Source organism: Globicephala melas, chromosome 5, assembly GCF_963455315.2.
Source record: "Globicephala melas chromosome 5, mGloMel1.2, whole genome shotgun sequence".
Lineage (NCBI taxonomy): Eukaryota > Metazoa > Chordata > Mammalia > Artiodactyla > Delphinidae > Globicephala > Globicephala melas.
The window spans coordinates 30288105-30307282 of NC_083318.1; the positions used below are offsets into that span (position 1 = coordinate 30288105).

At 39.0% G+C, this 19178-nt stretch overlaps 1 protein-coding gene across 4 annotated transcripts in view; it reads right to left on the minus strand.

The window, feature by feature from the left end:
• SEC24B (SEC24 homolog B, COPII coat complex component) overlaps positions 1–19178 on the minus strand; it is a 94720-nt gene that overhangs the window by 62230 nt on the left and 13312 nt on the right. For all 4 annotated transcript variants that reach the window (XM_030864092.3, XM_030864089.3, XM_030864090.3 and 1 more), the window contains exons 2-3: positions 10545–11288; positions 241–414 (exon numbers count right to left, since the gene is read on the minus strand). In XM_030864092.3, coding sequence (XP_030719952.1) covers positions 241–414; positions 10545–11288 — 918 coding nt within the window. The remainder of the gene's footprint in view (positions 1–240; positions 415–10544; positions 11289–19178) is intronic.

Sequence of the window (19178 nt, forward strand, 5' to 3'; positions counted from 1 at the left end):
TTGCAATGATATAAAATATGTAACAGATTTAACAAAATTCTGTAACATAATTATATAAAATCATAAACAGAGACTGGAATATATTAAAAAATAGTGTTTGAATTGAGATTATAAATTACTTTTTCTCATATTTTCCATAAATTATGCTTAATCAGTTTGACTTTTTAAATTCAGCTATTTGAATTACTGTGTGCGTATTTATATGTACAATATATACAGTATAATAAATTTTTCAAATACCTTTCTGCTGTAATAGCTCTGACGGCCGTGCAAGTGAGGCCAAAGGCTCAACTGGGCGACTTGCAGCAGGAGGCGTTCTTGTTGACGAGGCTCCTGACAAAACAGCGGATACTACTGGGCTGGACTTGGGAGGCTGAACATTTTGCATTACAGAACAGGACAAAGTATCTGCAACTGAAGACAAGAAACTATTTCATCCACAGCAGTAAGCTTGAAATATATTAAAATACTAACAAAATACAGTTAATCTGAAGTTCTTGTAAGAAACTTCAGCAGCATCACATTTACCTACTATATCTATACCTAGAAGATAATGGGTCCAAAGAAATGATTTTCAAAAAAACTAAAAACTTATTCACTAAATGTTTTTAGAAGTCTTTAATGGCAATTTTCCTAAAACATTTCACAAGCTTCCATACCTTCTTAAACAAAATGAACCCCAAACAGCTTTTCTTTACTAACTAATGATCACTATTATTAATACTAATTATTGTACTGTGCAATGGTACCTTAGATAGATAAGATGAACAGAGGTTATTTGCTTCTGCAGTAATGTGACTCATGAATTATATAGATGTTTCTATTAGCTCAGATCCCATTTTGTATTGTAAACTGCCACTTTTCATTTGCTGTTTCTAATCAGATCCCATATCTCACAGGTAACTAAGTAAGGGCCTGACAGTAACATTAGGTTGGACCTCTGGAATAAAGTACATGTGATTCATAGTCGGCCTTTTTGATAGCTCAAACTGCCTGACCTACAGGATCATCTTCAGCCAACCAAGAGATAACTGAAAAACCTATGATGACAACGTAAGTGTCCACTGATGGATGAATGGACTTTAAAAATGTGGTGTATATATTTATATATACATGTATGTATGTATGTGTATGCATATATCAATACATGCATGTGTGTATGTGTATATATACAGACATATATACAATGGATGAATGGATAAAGAAAATGTGGAAATAAAGAAAACACACACACACAATGGAATATCATTCAGCCATAAAAAAGAAGGAAATCCTGCCATGTGACAACGTGAAGGGACTTTCAGGTTATTACGCTAATTGAGACAAATCAGACAAAGACAAATAATGCATGGTGTAATTTACATATGGAATCTAAAAAAGCCGAACTCACAGAAATAGAAAGTTTTGGTTGCCAGAAGCAGGGAAGCAGGGGAAATAGGGAGATATTGGTCAAAGAGTACAAACTCTCAGTTACAAGATGAGTAGGTTCTGGAGCTCTAATGTATAGCACAGTGACTACAGTTAACAATACTGTTATCATATACTTGGAAGCTGTTCAAACAGTAGATATTAAATATTCTCACCATATACACAAAAATGGTAATTATGAGAGATGATGGATGTATTAACTAACCTTACTGTGGTCATCATTTTGCAATAAATATGTATATCAAATCATCATGTTGCACATCTTAAACTTACACAATAGTATACATACACATACAGACATGTACATATGTGTATATATGTATGACATGTTCATATATATATATGAACAAAGTTAGGTCTAAGACCGAAACAAATGCAAGAATATAGTGACAGAACAAAATGTGATACATTTCCCAATAGTGTACAAATGATATAAATATGAGAATGGAGAAAGAAGGTGGAAGGTAGTCTAAATACGTTAATTGCCACATCATTTTTAGGAAGGACAAACATCATTGTGAGACCGAAAACACAGTCACAATATTTTGCAGTTCCTCTCATTGAGAAGTGGAATCTATTTTCCCACTCCCTGAATTGAGGCTAAACTTTCGACTAGCTTTAATCAACAGAACGTGGCAGAAGTAATGGTGTACAAGTCCAAGACCTCAAGTCTCAAGAGGTACTACAGCTTATGCCTTTCTGCTCTTGAAATGCTGCCCTGAGACCATCACGTAAGGCAACGGTCCCCAACCTTTTGGCACCAGGGGCCAGTTTCGTGGAAGACAATTCTTCCAAGGCCTTGGGTGACGGGGGAATGGTTCAGGTGGTAATGCAAGCAATGGGGAGTGGTGGGGAGCCGCAGATGAAGCTTCGGTCACTTGCCTGCCACTCTCCTCCTGCTGTGTGGCCCGGTTCCTAACAGGCCGCGGACCAGTACCAGTAGGCAGCCCGGGGGGTTGGGGACCTCTGACATAAGGAAGCTAATCTAATCATGTGGAGAAAAACCTAGGTGCCCCCACTGAACGGTGCGCACCAACTGCTAGACATATGAGTGAAGTCTACGATCCTCCAGCCCAGCCAACTCTCCAGCTAAATGAAGTCACATGAGTCCAAGAAAACGGGCAGAGGAACTGTCCAAACAACCCACAGAACTATGAAAAATAATAAATAATTTTTGTTTTAAACCAGCATTAGATAACTGGTGAAATCATTAAAAATGCTAAAGTAACAGAGCGATGAATATATTTAACAGTACAAAGTAAAAATTAAGATATAATCACCTAAAATTGAGTGATATAAAAAAGGAAAGGGGTGTGGAAGACAGTAAATATATTAACTTTACCTTTGCTCATAATAAGAAACTGAAAGACACTGTCTAAAAATATAGAAGATATTTCTGCCTCTGGTAATGATGATCTAGGTAATTAGGATCAAACCTTCTACTAAAGGTAACTTTAAAAACTATACTTAAAAAGATCTTCTTAAAATAATCAAAGATCTAACATGATATTAATGAATCTCTGGGTGAAAATCTGTAAGAAATTGAAAACTCAGAGAAATAAGCCTAACACTCAGAGCTGCTTTCATCCTGTGGTTATCTGTTGAAAACCTGATCTGCTGTTTTCTGTAGCCTTGCAGAGCACGGGAAGCAAGACATCTCCTACAGCACACCCAAGATGGGGCACCTGATTCAGCACCCCATACCTCCACTTTTAGGATAGTATCTGAAGGGTTATAACCTCGGGCTAAGGATAAACCAGGAAGCTAAGCCTTACAAAAGCCAGCAGCTTTGATTCAGAACATATGCACAGTCCCGTACATCTAGACACTTGGGACTTGGATGGATGTGATCACAGGCTGGTAGTACCTGGAGGAAACTGGCAGAAGGAAATATAAATCCTCTCTGGAGAACAATTCCATCACCCTAGGCCTCAAATTATTCCCACAAGTAATTTTTCAAAAACAATTCCAAGCACAAAGTCTAAGATAAGTAGTTCAGGTTTGAACACGGCCCTCTGTGTTCTCCAGTCTCCAGCCTGATACACGGCATCACCCTCCTTACAGTCCTTCAATAGTCTGCCAGTGGTTGAGGGTGAAGACAAAACATCTTACCCTGAACACTTCTTAACATGGTCAACGAGGCCCTGAATGATCCTGAGTTCCCAGCCTCCTCCTGGCCCATGGTTCTCCTCTAGCTTCACTGGTCTTTCAGTCCCTTGAACTTGCCATGCTCTCTCCCATTAAAGGGGAATACACTTGCTCCCCCGCAGATGTAATAAATTTTTTTCTTTAATAAAATAATTGATACAAATAAAAGGTGATACGTATATGTGTATGTATTTATAAAATCTTAATAAAGAAACACCCATGAACTCAGCATCCAACTGTGAAAATAAAACATTTCCAATACTGTTGAAGCTCTTGGTGTACTCCTCACGGAAGGTATTCCCTTGCCTCCCTTCTGAACTGTGTTCCTTATTCTCTTGCTTTTGTTATTAGTTTACCACACAAATAAGTATCCCTAAACATTATTTTTGCGTGTTTTTTTAACTTTATAACAATAGCATACTGCATATATTCTTCCATGAATCCTGTTACATTTCTGGGATTCATTTGTGTTAATGAGTATAGCTCTATTTCATCACTTTCACTGCTGGTCAGTAGCCCACTGGAAGGATATACTGATATCCATTCTATCATAAATGGACTTCTGGGTTCCAATTTTATGTTTTCACATACAGTACTACAGGAATATTCATGAACATGTCCCTGGTACACATGTGCTAGTTTCTCTGGGGGTGGAGCTCCTCAACGTGTGTGCCACAGCTCAAAAGTGGGTATGTAGCTGTACAGCAAGGGACGAGGATCCCCTCAGCCCTGGGGGCCTGTGGGAAGTGAGTCCCTTGGCCTGGGGAACAGACTAGACCCTTTAGCTCAGAATCCCTCCCGCAAAATGTTATTTTCTACAAGTACTACACATTTAAAACAGGAAGTGGTGCCGTAGGGCCCTCTTATTCAAAGCGTACTCTATGGGCTAGCAACACTTGATACAGAAACTTGATAAAATCCTTAGGCCAGGCACTACTAGACCTGGTGAATCAGAACCTCCATTTTAACAAGGCCCCAGGTGATTCATACTCACAAAGTATGAGAAGGACTTCTCTAGAGTACACAGAAGTGGGAGAGCTGTGTTTCAGGGTGTGGTTACCTTCAATCCCACTTATGCCAAATTTCCCTAAAATGCAGAACCAATAGGTCCTTCTCCTAACACTGTCTAAGAGTTTCCTGTTATTCCACATCCTTGCCATGCCTTGGTATAGTCGGTCTTTCAAAGTTTTACCATCCTGCTGCTAGGTATAAGTAGATATCCCGTTCTAGTTTTAAGTTGCTTTTCCCTGATTATTAATGAGACCGAGTATGTTTTCCTTTCATCTGTGAAATGCCTGTTCATGTATTTTTTTCTTGGGTTGCTGGTCTTTTCCTTACTGATCTTATGTGTTATTTGTATATTCTGGATAAAATACTATAAAATATTTTTTTCTCCCGTTTCATGGCTTGTCTTTTTGTTCTCTTTATGTTGCCTTTCAATGAAACAAAGTTCTTAATTAGATGATAGTAAACCTTATCATGCTTATTCTTTATGGCTAGCTAGCACTGTGTGTGGTGTCCTTAAGAAATCTTTCCCAACTCCAAGGTTCTTCCGTATTTTCTCTCAAAAGTTTTAAAGTTTTGCCTTTTTGCATTTAAATATTTATTTCATCTGTAATTTATTTTATACATGGAGAATTCATTCTTCAGATTGCAGCTCACATATCAGAGATCAGGGAAAACTTCCTGAGTACGCTATACCTAGGGTACTCTCACCAAGCACTATACATCTCTGCTTCATGATACTTAAATAATAGTAGCAATTTTACATTTATTTGTGTTTATTTGGATAATGTTTGCCTCCCCAAGAAGATTACAAACTTCATGAAGATAAGGATCAAGTCTTTTTACTTGCTATTTTATCTCCCAGCACTAAAATAAACACCTGTCACATAGCTGGCTTTCAAGTATTTGTCAAATAAATGGAGACAAGTTCCACAAATATGAAGGACCACAGAAAACTGCCAGCCAAAAACAACAACAACAAAACTACCCTTTTCACAAAGAGAATTTGACAGATGAAACATGGTATACTTAGAGACAGAACCTACAATTCAAAAATAAATCATTTGTCTGTTTATCTATTTATTTATTTATTGGCATTAAGGTAGTTCCCCTGTTAGTTTTTAGTAGCTCCTTAGTAACTGTACATAAACTCTTTTGAAACTAGGAAGGTTTAGCAAATTCTCAACTAATAACACCATTACTCATTCAAGTTGTTCAAACTAGAAAATTTAAGTCAACTTTTATTATTCCTTTTCCTTCATAAACCTTATCAATGAATTCTTGAAATCATCTCTTGCCATCTGTCTTCTGTATAAATAAATCTCAACCTGTGTCAGCATCCTTCATCTAGATAATTGTAGTAATTCCTTCCTAGCTGGTCTTCCTGTCTCCAAGTTCTTCCTCCTGCAGTCCACCTACCACATTGCTCACAGAAGATCTGAAACACAAATCTGATAGCGTCGCCCCCTTGTTTAAAAATTTCTGATGGCTGCTGATTACATACAGGACCAAGCTTATGTTTTTCCTTCAAGTCTTTTCCTCTTACTTTTCCAATGCCATAGCCCAGGAGAAAATGGGAAACTGAGATACAGAAAAGGGACAACTGATAAAGTCAACTTTTGAAGGAAGTGGTCACAAAGATGGACATCTCATCTTCTGAGCTTGAAGAAGGAGTAAATATAGAACAATTTACAGGTGGAAGGTATAAAGTTGAGTAAAGATGAAAAGGTTCAAGAGTAGCTTTGGAAAAACTGAAGGAGTACGAGTGTGAGGGAGCATAATTATTACTATCTCACAACTCTGCAATCTCATCACAAGTTTCCAAAGCTGAAAATAATCTCTTAACTGTACTATTTGTACCTCCAATGTAGTTTTCTAACTTACTTCTAACTCGTATTTCTTTATCCAGATAGTCACCTCCTATAGGGATCTATTTTGCTTTTCCTCAGGCACATCACCACCCCGAGATGATAGATGTATATTAACTTACCAGTGGTTATACCTTAGTGTCATGTATGTTGTGGATTTTTATATAAGGATTATATAAATGTTTATTATTATTATTATTTTTATAAGTAGATTTTTAAGTGTTTTTTAATAAAATTGTACTCAGTACTATTCTACAATATGCTGTCAAGATGTGATCCTTACTGAAGTTGTATTACTCAGCCAACTTCATCTCAAACTAAGAAAGAGCTTCTGAACCTTGACAAATTTACCTATAGTGCCAGTTTAAAAAATTTTAATGGTATAATGACACCTTTTAAACACCAGCCAAAATTTCACTCTAAGTTAACAACTAAACATAGCCCCCCAAACATACATCACTATGTTTTTAATAAAGTAATCTGAAATTCTAGTGCTGAATTGTACTAACATGCTTTTCTAAAATAAAGAGGCAACTGGACTTCCGTGGCTGTGCAGTGGTTAAGAATCCGCCTGCCAATGCAGCAGACACGGGTTTGAGCCCTGGTCCGGGAAGATCCCACATGCCGCAGAGCAACTAAGCCCATGCGCCACAACTACTGAGGCTGCGCTCTAGAGCTCGCGAGCCACAACTACTGAGCCCGTGTACCCTACAGCCCGTGCACCACAACTACTGAGCCCGCGTGCTGCAACTGCTGAAGCCTGCGTGCCTAGAGCCCATGCTCTGCAACAAGAGAAGCCACTGCAGTGAGAAGCCCGCGCGCTACAACGAAGGGTTGCCCCTGCTCGCTGCAACTAGAGAAAGCCCGAGTGCAGCAATGGAGACCCAACGCAGCCAAATAAATAGAATTAAAAAATAATAATAAAATATAGGCAAATGAGATAACACTTACATGTCTCTTTTATTCTATGTTTCTGAATATGAACTCATCAACTGCCTAAAAGTAACAGCATGTATTAATCACTGTGTTTTTGATAATCACTTAAGTCAGGTTTATGCTTTTGGATCTTAACCCTTCACAAATTGCTTAAGAATTTTTATTATACTACCTGAAAATGAAACTAATATAACCAGGTAATAAAAATGCAATCATTCTTGTCAATTACTCGAAGATTGATTTTCACACAAAACTATGATTAATACCTAAGATTCTCATTTTAATATGACAATATAATTTTAAAATGTCCAAACCAATTAAATTGCTTGTCTTTCTAGAACATTAAAATCAGTATACCCATGGTTCCCAAACCTTGTAATTAGGCACCCAAGTTGCCCTCGCAACAAACTCACAGAGTTCCAAGGGATGTTTTAAATTTTCAAGAGAAACACAGTGACATCTGTCAAAAAACCTTGTGAACTATTAATACTAAGTAGCTTGAGGCACTGGAAAAAATATTGAGAAACATCAGCTGAGAAAGTTTAGGAACTTCTGTAATATTTAAAGTACGTTTTAAAAGTAACCTCTTTATTTCTTTTGAAATGGTGACGAGCATGGGTCATACTAACCTGAGATACACTTAATTTGTCAACTTCTGAACTACAATTAAAAAGTCATGTATACACTACCAAACGTAAGGTAGATAGCTAGCATAGCACAGGGAGATCAGCTCGGTGCTTTGTGACCGCCTGGAGGGGTGGGATAGGGAGGGTGGGAGGGAGGGTGACGCAAGCGGGAAGAGATATGGGAACATATGTATATATATAACTGATTCATTTTGTTGTGAATCTGAAACTAACATACCATTGTAAAGCAATTATGCTCCAATAAAGATGTTTTAAAAAAAAAAAAGTCATTTACCAATCTAAAGGGAAAAAATAAAGAAACCCACTTCTTAACAAATGAACTTCTAAAATTATATTTACTATGGCTTTCACAGTATAGTATCACAATTAAAAGAATGGAAGTATACCCCCTTCTCTCTGCCTAACGGCTTAATTACTACTTATTCAAATAGAAGCTAATTTTGTAATTGTTCTTACTCTTTATTCAACATTTTCTTCAACGATAGGCCCTCCCCCACAGGTATTCTATTCCTTAGCCAAGTGGCCCTACATTTCCCTGATCCTACATCTCAGCATAAATTAGTTCTATTCAGTCCCATCTCAGAATAAGACAGCAATTAGCTGAATTTCTTCTTTTTTTGTCACGAAAGTCACAAAATCCTTAAGTCAGAGGGACCTTAGGATAAGCTGATGTGTAAAAGGACTGCTGAAAGAAGAAAGAAAGAAAACAGAATTTCTAGGGGACAGAAAGCCCTGGTTCTGAGAAGGGTAGACTGAGAGTCAGAAGAAACTGAGCTTCAGGACAAGCTCTGTTTCTAACATTAATGACTACAGGCTTTCCTCATTTGTTAAACAAAAGGACTACAGTAGAATATGGATCTGCTACCCGACATCACTCATGATCAAGTCAGAAATACAGATTTCCAAGGGAATTCCCTGGTGGTCCAGTGGTTAGGACTCTGCACTTTCACTGCTGAGGGCCCGGGTTCGATCTCTGGTCAGGGAACTAAGATCCCACAATTGCGTGCCAAGACTACCCTGGAGATTCTATTCTAGCTCAGTAAGTTGGGTTTCAAGATCACAATCTGTGCAAGGGATTCTGGTGCACAGCCAGATTTGGGAATTGTGATAGATGTTTCAAGTTGACTTACCTAAAACCCAGTTAATGCTAAACCCCTTCTTTCTGGCCTGCCTCTACCATGAAGGCTACAAAGCTAAATATTCATTTTCTAGCCTTCCCTTAAATTAGAGATGGTCTTTTAAAACAGCTATGACAAATGGTATGTAAAATGAAATGGGGTCAATGCCACAACCCCATCTTCTTTCCTCTCCCTTCTTTCTGCTTTTAACTTTGACTTGCTGTCTACAGGTACAGAAGTTATCTTGTTTCTATAAACCAACATACTAAGGATGGCAGAGTGGAAAGGGAAAAAAGACACTGAGGACATCTAGATCTACTGCATCTGCCTAGACTTCTTGTTATGTGAGAAAAATACCACCTTTCTTGTTTAAACCACTATTAGTTGCTTGTAGCCCAAAGTGTTTCTAAACAACATAGCAACGAAAGAATAGATGATCTCAAATGCACACTTCAGATCTAATATTCTAAAGTTCTAACTTTAAATAATCTAACTGTCCAGGGAATGATACTTTTCTACAACATCCTTGACATATGGCTATCTAGACTCTGATATACAATCTAAAGACATCATTCAGAAAACGATCACAGCTTTAACAATTCCCATCCTTTACATACCTTTTCATTCAGTTCAAGAGCAGATTTTGTTAAGTTCAAGTTCACAAGTTGAATTAAAGTGAATATATCCTATGCAAACTTGCCACTAAAAAACTACATACCTTGCATACATAATTTTTAAACAAATAAATTTAACCACATCTTGGTTTAGGAAGGTAAGAAAAACTAATTACAAGGGTATTCTTCATGTATCTTTCTCCATCTTCCCTGTCCTTCATCCTAACTTACCAATCTGGGGCTGAGAAAACATCAACTTTAATGTATAGGAAATATATCTTCTGTGAAAGTCACTAATAGGGGTTCACCTAGAGAAACCAGTGTGGTATTGCAGGCCATCATTTTTTCTATAGTGACTAGGGCTATGGCTGGAATAGTAACTGTCCCAAGGTTGAACTAATATAAAAAATAAAGTATTAGCTACCAAAGCATATCCCCAAATAGACCCTTCCATTTTGCCTTATTCCTAACTCACATTAAAGACAACTACTGCAGAGGCATGAAAACACAGCAGTAAATACCAACTGAGATCCCAATCATGGCAAGGAACCATGCTATACAAGGCAGATGGTTGGGTGGCTAATTGTGAATAGATGAAGGGGAAGGGTTCAAGAAGATGCTGCAAAATTCCACTATAAATAAAGCAAATAAATTGCAAAGGTGAGCTAATTTCCAATTTTTCTAATAGGCAGTATCATCTTTAACCTTCATGCAATAAAAATCAGATTGGAAATGCACTGATTTTCAACCATGCTTTGGTGAACTTTTCATTCAACCTACCAGGATTTGTTGGGTTGTTGGCTGTAGCCAGGGAGGTGTGGTTTTGGATTAGATTGTCTTGGGTTGACGGAAGGCCTGAAGCTGACCACGCAAAAGTATTGTATCCTGAAAGACTCTGCTGCTGGTGGTACTGTTGTGATGGTGGAGGTGGAAGTGGTGATGGATGGCTGATAGCTGTATTTTGACCAGAAAATGAATTATCTCTAATTGGCCTGACAGTCGGAGCATTCTGTGAGGTAAACATTTGCTGCCCATATGGATCACCAGCAGGTAGAGAGGGATATGAAACACTAGGATACGCAGCATTAGAAACAGTTGACAAAGCGTAGTGACCGCAAGTAGAGGGAAATCCCTGAGCAGCAACAGAAGAATTGTCAGAGTACATGGCTGGACTATTGTAATGATTCACAAAAGAGGAGTATGGCTGGGAGGCACTCGTATGCAAATGTGATGCTGATGACCCGGCACCTTGGAATGATCCCAGAGTGGATCCCACGACGTGAGGGGCAGGAGGAACGCTGCCATACATCTGCTGTGCTCCTGGCTGTGGGCTTGCTGTGTTAGGAGTCACCACATTTTGTGTTGGTACCCTATAGAGACCAGAGTAGTAATCATCACACTGGCTATCCAATGGCAATGAGGTCATTTTCCCAGGTCCTTGAGAGTAATGTCCTGAGGGAGCAGTGTAGCTTTGAGGATGCAATCCATACCCAGATGGAACTTGCATTTGATTCTGTGCCGGACCTGAAAAAAAAAAGAGCAAATATTTACAAGAATTAGTAAGAAGGCAACTAACTTTTAAGCACAGTCCCCATCTAAATGTTGCCCTAATTTACTTCTTCAGAATCCCAAATTGTTACAAGAGATTATACTCTGATAGACCCACTGTGATAGCCTCCAAGATGGCCCCCAATGACCCCCACCCCCGGTACTGACCCCCTCCCACAATATACCAGGAGTGGACTGTGTGACCAACAGCATATAGCAGAGGTAATGATATATCATTCCAAAGATCTGCCCAGTCTTGGGCACTGGCACTCTCTTAGATCACTTACTCAGTGTGGAAGAACAAAGCTGTCAAGTTGTGAAGAGCCCTCTGGAGAAACCCATGCAGTGAGGAACTGAACTCTCCTGACCAACAGCTAGAGAGAAACTGAGGTCTGCCAACAATCACAGGAGTGAGCCTGGAAGCAGATCCTTCATACCAAGTAGAGTCTCTCTCTCTTTTTTTAATTGAGGCAAATTTATATAACATACACTCAACCATTTTAAAAGGTACAATTCAGTGGCATTTAGTACATTCACGCTCTTATGCAACCATCACCTCTAATTTCAAAACACTTTCATCACCCTGAAAGGAAACCCATCCCCATTAAGCAGTTGTTCCTCACTCCTCCCTGCCCCCAGGCCCTGGCAGCTACTAATCTGCTTTCCATCTTTGTGGATTTACCTATTTTGAGTATTTCATATAATCAGAATCACCCAGTATATGACCTTTTGCGTTTGGCTTCTTTCACTTGGCATAATGCTCTCAGGGTCATCCACATTGTAGCCTGTATCCAACCTTCATTCCTTTTTATGGCTGAGTCACATTCCATTGTATGGACAGACCACGATTTGTTTCTCCATTTATCAGTTGGTGGGCATTTGGCTGTGATGATAGTGCTGCCAAGGAGTAACTGGATATTAAACTTCCTATGTTACTTTTTTTTTAACATCTTTATTGGAGTATAATTGCTTTACAATGGTGTGTTAGTTTCTGCTGTATAACAAAGTGAATCAGCTATATGCATACCTATATCCCCATATACTCTCTCTCTCTTGCGTCTCCCTCCCACCCTCCCTATCTCACCCCTCTAGGTGGTCACAAAGCACCAAGCTGATGTCCCCATGAGATGCAGCTGTTTCCCACTAGCTACCTATTTTACATTTGGTAGTGTATATATGTCCATGCCACTCTCTCACTTCGTCCCAGCTTACCCTTCTCCCTCCCCAGGTCCTCAAGTCCATTCTCTACGTCTGCGTCTTTATTCCTGCCCTGCCCCTAGGTTCTTCATAACCTTTTTTTTTTCCTTTTTAGATTCCATTTATATGTGTTAGCTTACAGTATTTGTTTTTCTCTTTCTGACTTACTTCACTCTGTATGACAGTCTCTAGGTCCGTCCACCTCACTACAAATAACTCAATTTCGTTTCTTTTTATGGCTGAGTAATATTCCATTGTATATATAATCCATTTACATTTAAGGTAATTATCGATATGTATGTTCCTATTACCATTTTCTTAATTATTTTGGGTTTGTTTTTGTAGGTCTTTTCCTCCTCTTGTGTTTCCTGCCTAGAGAAGTTCCTTTAGCATTTGTTGTAAAGCTGGTTTGGTGGTGCTGAATTCTCTTAGTTTTTGCTTGTCTGTAAAGGTTTTAATTTCTCCATCGAATGGGAATGAGATTCTTGCTGGGTAGAGTAATCTTGGTTGTAGGTTTTTCCCTTTCATCACTTTAAGTATGTCCTGCCACTCCCTTCGGGCTTGCAGAGTTTCTGCTGAAAGATCAGCTGTTATCCTTATGGGGATTCCCTTGTATGTTGCTTGTTGCTTTTCCCTTGCTGCTTTTAATATTTTTTCTTTGTATTTTTGATAGTTTGATTAATATGTGTCTTGGTGTGTTTCTCCTTGGATTTGTCCTGTATGGGACTCTCTGTGCTTCCTGGACTTGATTGACTATTTCCTTTCCCATGTTAGGGAACTTTTCAACTATAGTCTCTTCAAATATTTTCTCAGACCCTTTCTTTTTCTCTTCTTCTTCTGGGACCCCTATAATTCGAATGCTGGTGAGTTTAATGTTGTCCCAGAGGTCTCTGAGACTGTCCTCAATTCTTTTCATTCTTTTTTCTTCATTCTGCTCTGTGGTAGTTATTTCCACTGTTTTATCTTCCAGGTCACTTATCCATTCTTCTGTCTCAGTTATTCTGCTATTGATTCCTTCTAGAGAATTTTTAATTTCATTTATAGTGTTGTTCATCACTGTTTGTTTACTCTTTAGTTCTAGGTCCTTGTTAAACGTTTCTTATATTTTCTCCATTCTATTTCCAAGATTTTGGATCATCTTTACTACCATTACTCTGAATTCTTTTTCAGGTAAACTGCCTATTTCCTCTTCATTTTTTTGGTCTGGTGGGTTTTTACCTTGCTCCTTCATCTGCTGCATATTTCTGTCTTCTCATTTTGTTTAACTGTGTTTGGGGGTCTCCTTTTCGCAGGCTGCAGGTTCGTAGTTCCCGATGTTTTTGGTGTCTGCCCCCAGTGGGTGAGGTTGGTTCAGTGGCTTGTGTAGGCTTCCTGATGGAGGGGACTGGTGCCTGTGGTCTGGTGGTGGGGCTGGATCTTGTCTTTCTGGTGGGCAGGGCTGCATCTGGCAGTGTGTTTTGGGGTGTCTGTGACCTTAGTATGATTTTAGGCAGCTTCTTTGCTAATGGATGGGGTTGTGTTACTGTCTTGCTAGTTGTTTGGCATGGGGCGCCCAGCACTGGAGCTTGCTGGCCATTGGGTGGAGCTGGGCCTTAGCATTGAGACGAAGATCTCTGGGAGAGCTCTCGCCGATTGATATTACATGGGGCCGGGAGGTCTCTGGTGGTCCAGTGTCCTCAACTCGGCTCTCCTACCTCAGAGGCTCAGGCCTGACACCAGACCAGAGCACCAAGACCCTGTTGGTCACACGGCTCAGAAGACAAGGGAGCAAAAAAAAAAGAAATAAAAAAGAAAAAAATAATAAATAATTAAAATGAAAAAAAAATAATAAAAAAATAAAAATTATACTAAGATAAACATAAAAATCAGAAACAAATCAGTCGCAGACAGCAAACCCCAAGTCTACAGGTGCTCCCAAAGTCCACTGCCTCAATTTAGGGATGATTCACTGTCTATTCAGGTATTCCACAGATGCAGGGTACATCAAGTTGATTGCAGGGATTTAATCCACTGCTCCTCAGGCTGCACAGAGAGATTTCCTTTTCTCCTCTTTGTTCGCACAGCTCCTGGGATTCAGCTTTGGTTTTGGCCCCACCTCTGCGTGTAGGTCACCCTCAGGAATCTGTTCCCTCCCAGACAGGACGAGGTTAAAGCAGCGGCTAATTAGGGGGCTCTTGCTCATTCATGCCGGGGGGAGAGAGGGGTACGGTAGTTATAATTGGAATGCGGGGCGAGCCTGTGGTGGCAGAGGCTGGCGAGACGTTGCAACAGCCTGAGGTATGCTATGTGTTCTCCCAGGGAAGTTGTCCCTGGATCACAGGATCCTGGCAGTGGCGGGCTGCAGAGGCTCCTGGGGGCAAGGTGTGGACAGTGACCTGTGACCTGTGCTTGCACACAGGATTCTTGGTGGCTGCAGTAGCAGCCTTAGCATTTCATGCCCGTCTCTGGGGTCTGAGCTGATAGCCGCGGCTCACGCCCGTCTCTGGAGCTCGTTTAGGCGGTGCTCTGCTTTCCGTGGGCAGACAGGGAAGGAATCCCCTCTCCTTGCGCACCCTGAAACAATGGTCTCTTGCCTCTTACGCAGGTCCAGACTTTTTCCCGGACTCCCTCCCGGCTAGCTGTGGCGCACTAGTTCCTTCAGGCTATGTTCACGCAGCCAACCCCAGTCCTCTCCTTGGGATCCGACCAAAGCCCGAGCCTCAGCTCCCAGCCCCCGCCCGCCCCGGCGGGTGAGCAGACAAGCCTCTCGGGCTGGTGAGTGCTGGTCGGCACCGATCCTCTGTGCGGGAATCTCTCCGCTTTGTCCTCCGCACCCCTGTTGCTGCGCTCTCCTCCGTGGCTCCGAAGCTTCCCCCCCCCCCCCCGTCTCTGCCAGTGAAGGGGCTTCCTAGTGTGTGGAAACTTTTCCTCCTTCACAGCTCCCTCCCAGAGGTGCAGGTCCCGTCCCTATTCTTTTGTCTCTGTTTTTTCTTTTGCCCTACCCAGGTACGTGGGGATTTTCTTGCCTTTTGGGAAGTCTGAGGTCTTCTGCCAGCATTCAGTAGGTATTCTGTAGGAGTTGTTCCACACGTAGATGTGTTTTTGATGTATTTGTGGGGAGGAAGGTGATCTCCATGGCTTACTCCTTCGCCATCTTGAAGGTCCCCTCCCAAGTAGAATCTAACTAGAGTCCCAGCTGATAGCCTGACTACAATCTCATGAGACCCTAAACCAGAACCACCTAGCTAGGCTGCTTCATGTCCCTCAGAAACTATGAGAGTAAATATTTGTTGTTTTAAGTTGATAAATTTTGGGGTATTTTGTTATGCAGCAATAGATAACAATATACCTAGCATGGAAGACGTTCAAACCTTTCTTACAGGCTTTTTTTTTTAAGTTATAAAAGTAACAATATATCCACTGTTAAAAAAAATTCAAACAATGAAGAATATAAAGTGAAAAGTACAAGTCCCCTTCTCTCCCTGGTAGCTTATGTCCTATGTCCCAGATGTAGCTACAGTTAATGGTTTCTTGTGTATCCTTTGTACCTATTACATATGTGTATACCTATATACACATATGTAATGTATATATAAGCATATATATTTAAACAGACATAGATCATACTACAGTTCGACAACTTCATTTTTTTACCTGATATATCCTGGATCCCCTTCTGTGTTAGCATATACAAACTTCATTGCTCTTCTAAAAGAATCTATATGGTATTTCATTGTAGAAACATAACATTATTTACCAAATCCCCATTGATGAATATTTATTCCAGGGAGAGAACTAATTTATGAAGTCAACTTCTTTGACGAATCTGCAGGGTAAGTTCCTAGAAGTGAAACTGGAGGTTCAAAGGGTTTTGGGGCTATTAAAATTGACCATTATTGCCAAATAACTCTCCAAAAATGTCTATCAATTTATACTGCTCAGCAGTAATGCTTAAGAATGCCTCATCTTCCCAACACTGAGCACCATTTTAATCTTTGCCAATCTAATAAGAGAGAAACATTTTAGTTTGCAATACTAGACTTTGAGTGATGCTCAGAATCCTTTCGAATGTTTCTTAGCCATTTGGGTATCTTTCTTTGTTATTTGCCCTTTTCCCACAGGATTGTGCTTCCCTTAATAATTTATAAATGTTCTTGTATGTTAAGAAATTTAACCATATGTTATTATTATGTGCTGTCTATATTTTCCCTCAGGTTATTGTTTGTTTTTTAACTTTGTTCATGTTGTCTCTTGCTATAGTTTCTCAATTATTATATAGTAAAATCTTTCATGCTTGATAAATTTTAAAATTATACTTAGTAGAGCCTGCCCCATTCCAATGTTATAAAGCTATATACCAATGTTTTCCTCTAGTGCTTTTAATACTTCCATTTTTATGTATTTATCTTTGATCACTATAGAATGTATTTATTTTATCAATACCATTAAAGTTAACAATAATATTAATATTATTAATAGTCTAAACATTACTAAACACTAGATTTTGTGCCGCTCACTGTTCTAAATGTTTTACATATATTCACTCCTTTAATCCTCACAGCCCCCTGAAGTAAACAGTATCATTATAACCGCTTTATAAATAAAATAAACGAGGCACAAAAGTTAAGTTGTTCAATACAGTCACATACTTAGGGAGTAAGAGGGCTGGGATTTGATTCAAATAATCTGGCTCAAGTCCGTGCTTTCAGACAATGATCTGCTGCCCCTCGCTACACTAAAATCCTGCTAGCTTTCTTTAGCCAAGAAGAAGGTCAATTATCTCAAACAATGGAATTCTAGCTTTGCTTACAAGGGCAAATTTAATTATCCTAGAATCTAATTTTCTTGTCTTGTGGAATGAAATAGATATCTGTATCATACCTCAAATGAAAAGATAATCAAAAAATATATATATATATATTTCAAGCTGTTTCAAGTTCACTGACACAAAGTGCCACTGTATTCTTTGTCATAATAATTGTATAAAAATAGAAAACAGACAATGTGTTTATAAAAGATATATGAATAATTTCCTTATTCTGTTTTCAATTCCTACTAAATAATGCAGTGGAATCTTAATCTTTGGTCATTTAAATACATACTCCATGGCAGATACAAACATAACTTACACAATCAAGCTGTAAAGAAAAAATAATGGCCACACTTCCAAGAAGCATACAGAGAACCAAAACTCAGGTAACACTGTTTTACTAGGTATATAATTTACTTTTCTTACAGGATATTCTACATGATCACAGTTCATTTAGAAGAATTTAACATGCTTAAAAAAAGTGTAAAATGTTCTCCTCCTTCTCTTCCTTAAATATATTTTAAAAATGGACTTGCTGGATATACATATAACTGATTCACCCTGCTATACACCTGAAACTAATAAAACACTGTAAACCAACTATACTGCAACAAAAATTAAAAAAAAAACAAAACACAGGGTTTGCTACTCTTCATTACAGTCACGGAAAACCCAACACTGGTACAAATTGATCAATCAAGAGAAGAGCCAAGTCAGAGTTAGAGAAATCTGTTTAAATATCTACCCACTTCCTGATTTGATTTGGTTCACCTATGCCACATGATCTGAAAACAGGAAAAGCATCATCATCATGTCCAAGCTACTCAAATGCCATTCTTCTAAAAATAACAGGAACGTTGTATCCGCTGAAATTAATCAGAAGTGAATTACCCACCCAAAAAATCCTATTTGCTTTTTCAGCCCATCAAAGAAAAGGAAGGTACTTACTTTGTGGGAGGAGGGGGGGACGCAAAGGTAGGAACAGCTAATTATATGTTGGTGCTTACCATTCCTTACACTATATCAAGATCTAAATGTTCCAAGTGTACCCCCCAAAATTTCTAATATAATTTAATCAAAATAATAAATGAATCAAAACTTCGTTGAAAGCAAAATGATTGTTTTAAATATTTTAAATCAACTTTTAAAGCCTGCAAGGGGGGAAAACCGCGGGGGCGTGGGGATGGTGGTGTGCTGAATTGGGCAACTGGGATTGACATGTATACACTGATGTGTATAAAATTGATGACTAATAAGAACCTGCTGTATAAAAAAATAAAAACTTTTAAAGCCTGCACTGAAAAAACAAAACAAACCATAAAGATCAGTTTAAATTGAAAAAAACTGATATCTAGGACAAGCAAATATTTTAAAAAAATTTGTCTTACTGTGACCTAACAAAGCATGCACTCTCTTTTCTTCAACCTTAAAATATATTAGATAACTCTTAACTTTCTCTTAGGGTATACTAGTATTAAAGTTTTATTTCTTCTGCATAAACTAAAAACTGAGCCTGGCAAATATCACAAATAAATCATTTATATACCCTTTAAAAAAACACACACACACACTCTGTAAATTATGGGGTTTTTACTAGTAGTAGCAGTTTCATTTGCTTATATTTCCTATAACTGCCTTAGCATCTGTGGCAGTTTTAAAACACAGTTCCCAAACTCTTTGATACTCTGCTGATTAAAGGGTAGGATCTGTCTACTCCCCTTGAATTTGAGCAGGCTTATAACAGCTTCCACTAATAAAGAATGGCAGAAGCAAAGCTGTGTGACTTCACAGGCTTGGTCACAGACAACTCAGCACCTGCACTGTTTGATGGAATATCTGCATATGGATCCCTAAGCAGCTCCATAAGAAATCCATTTACT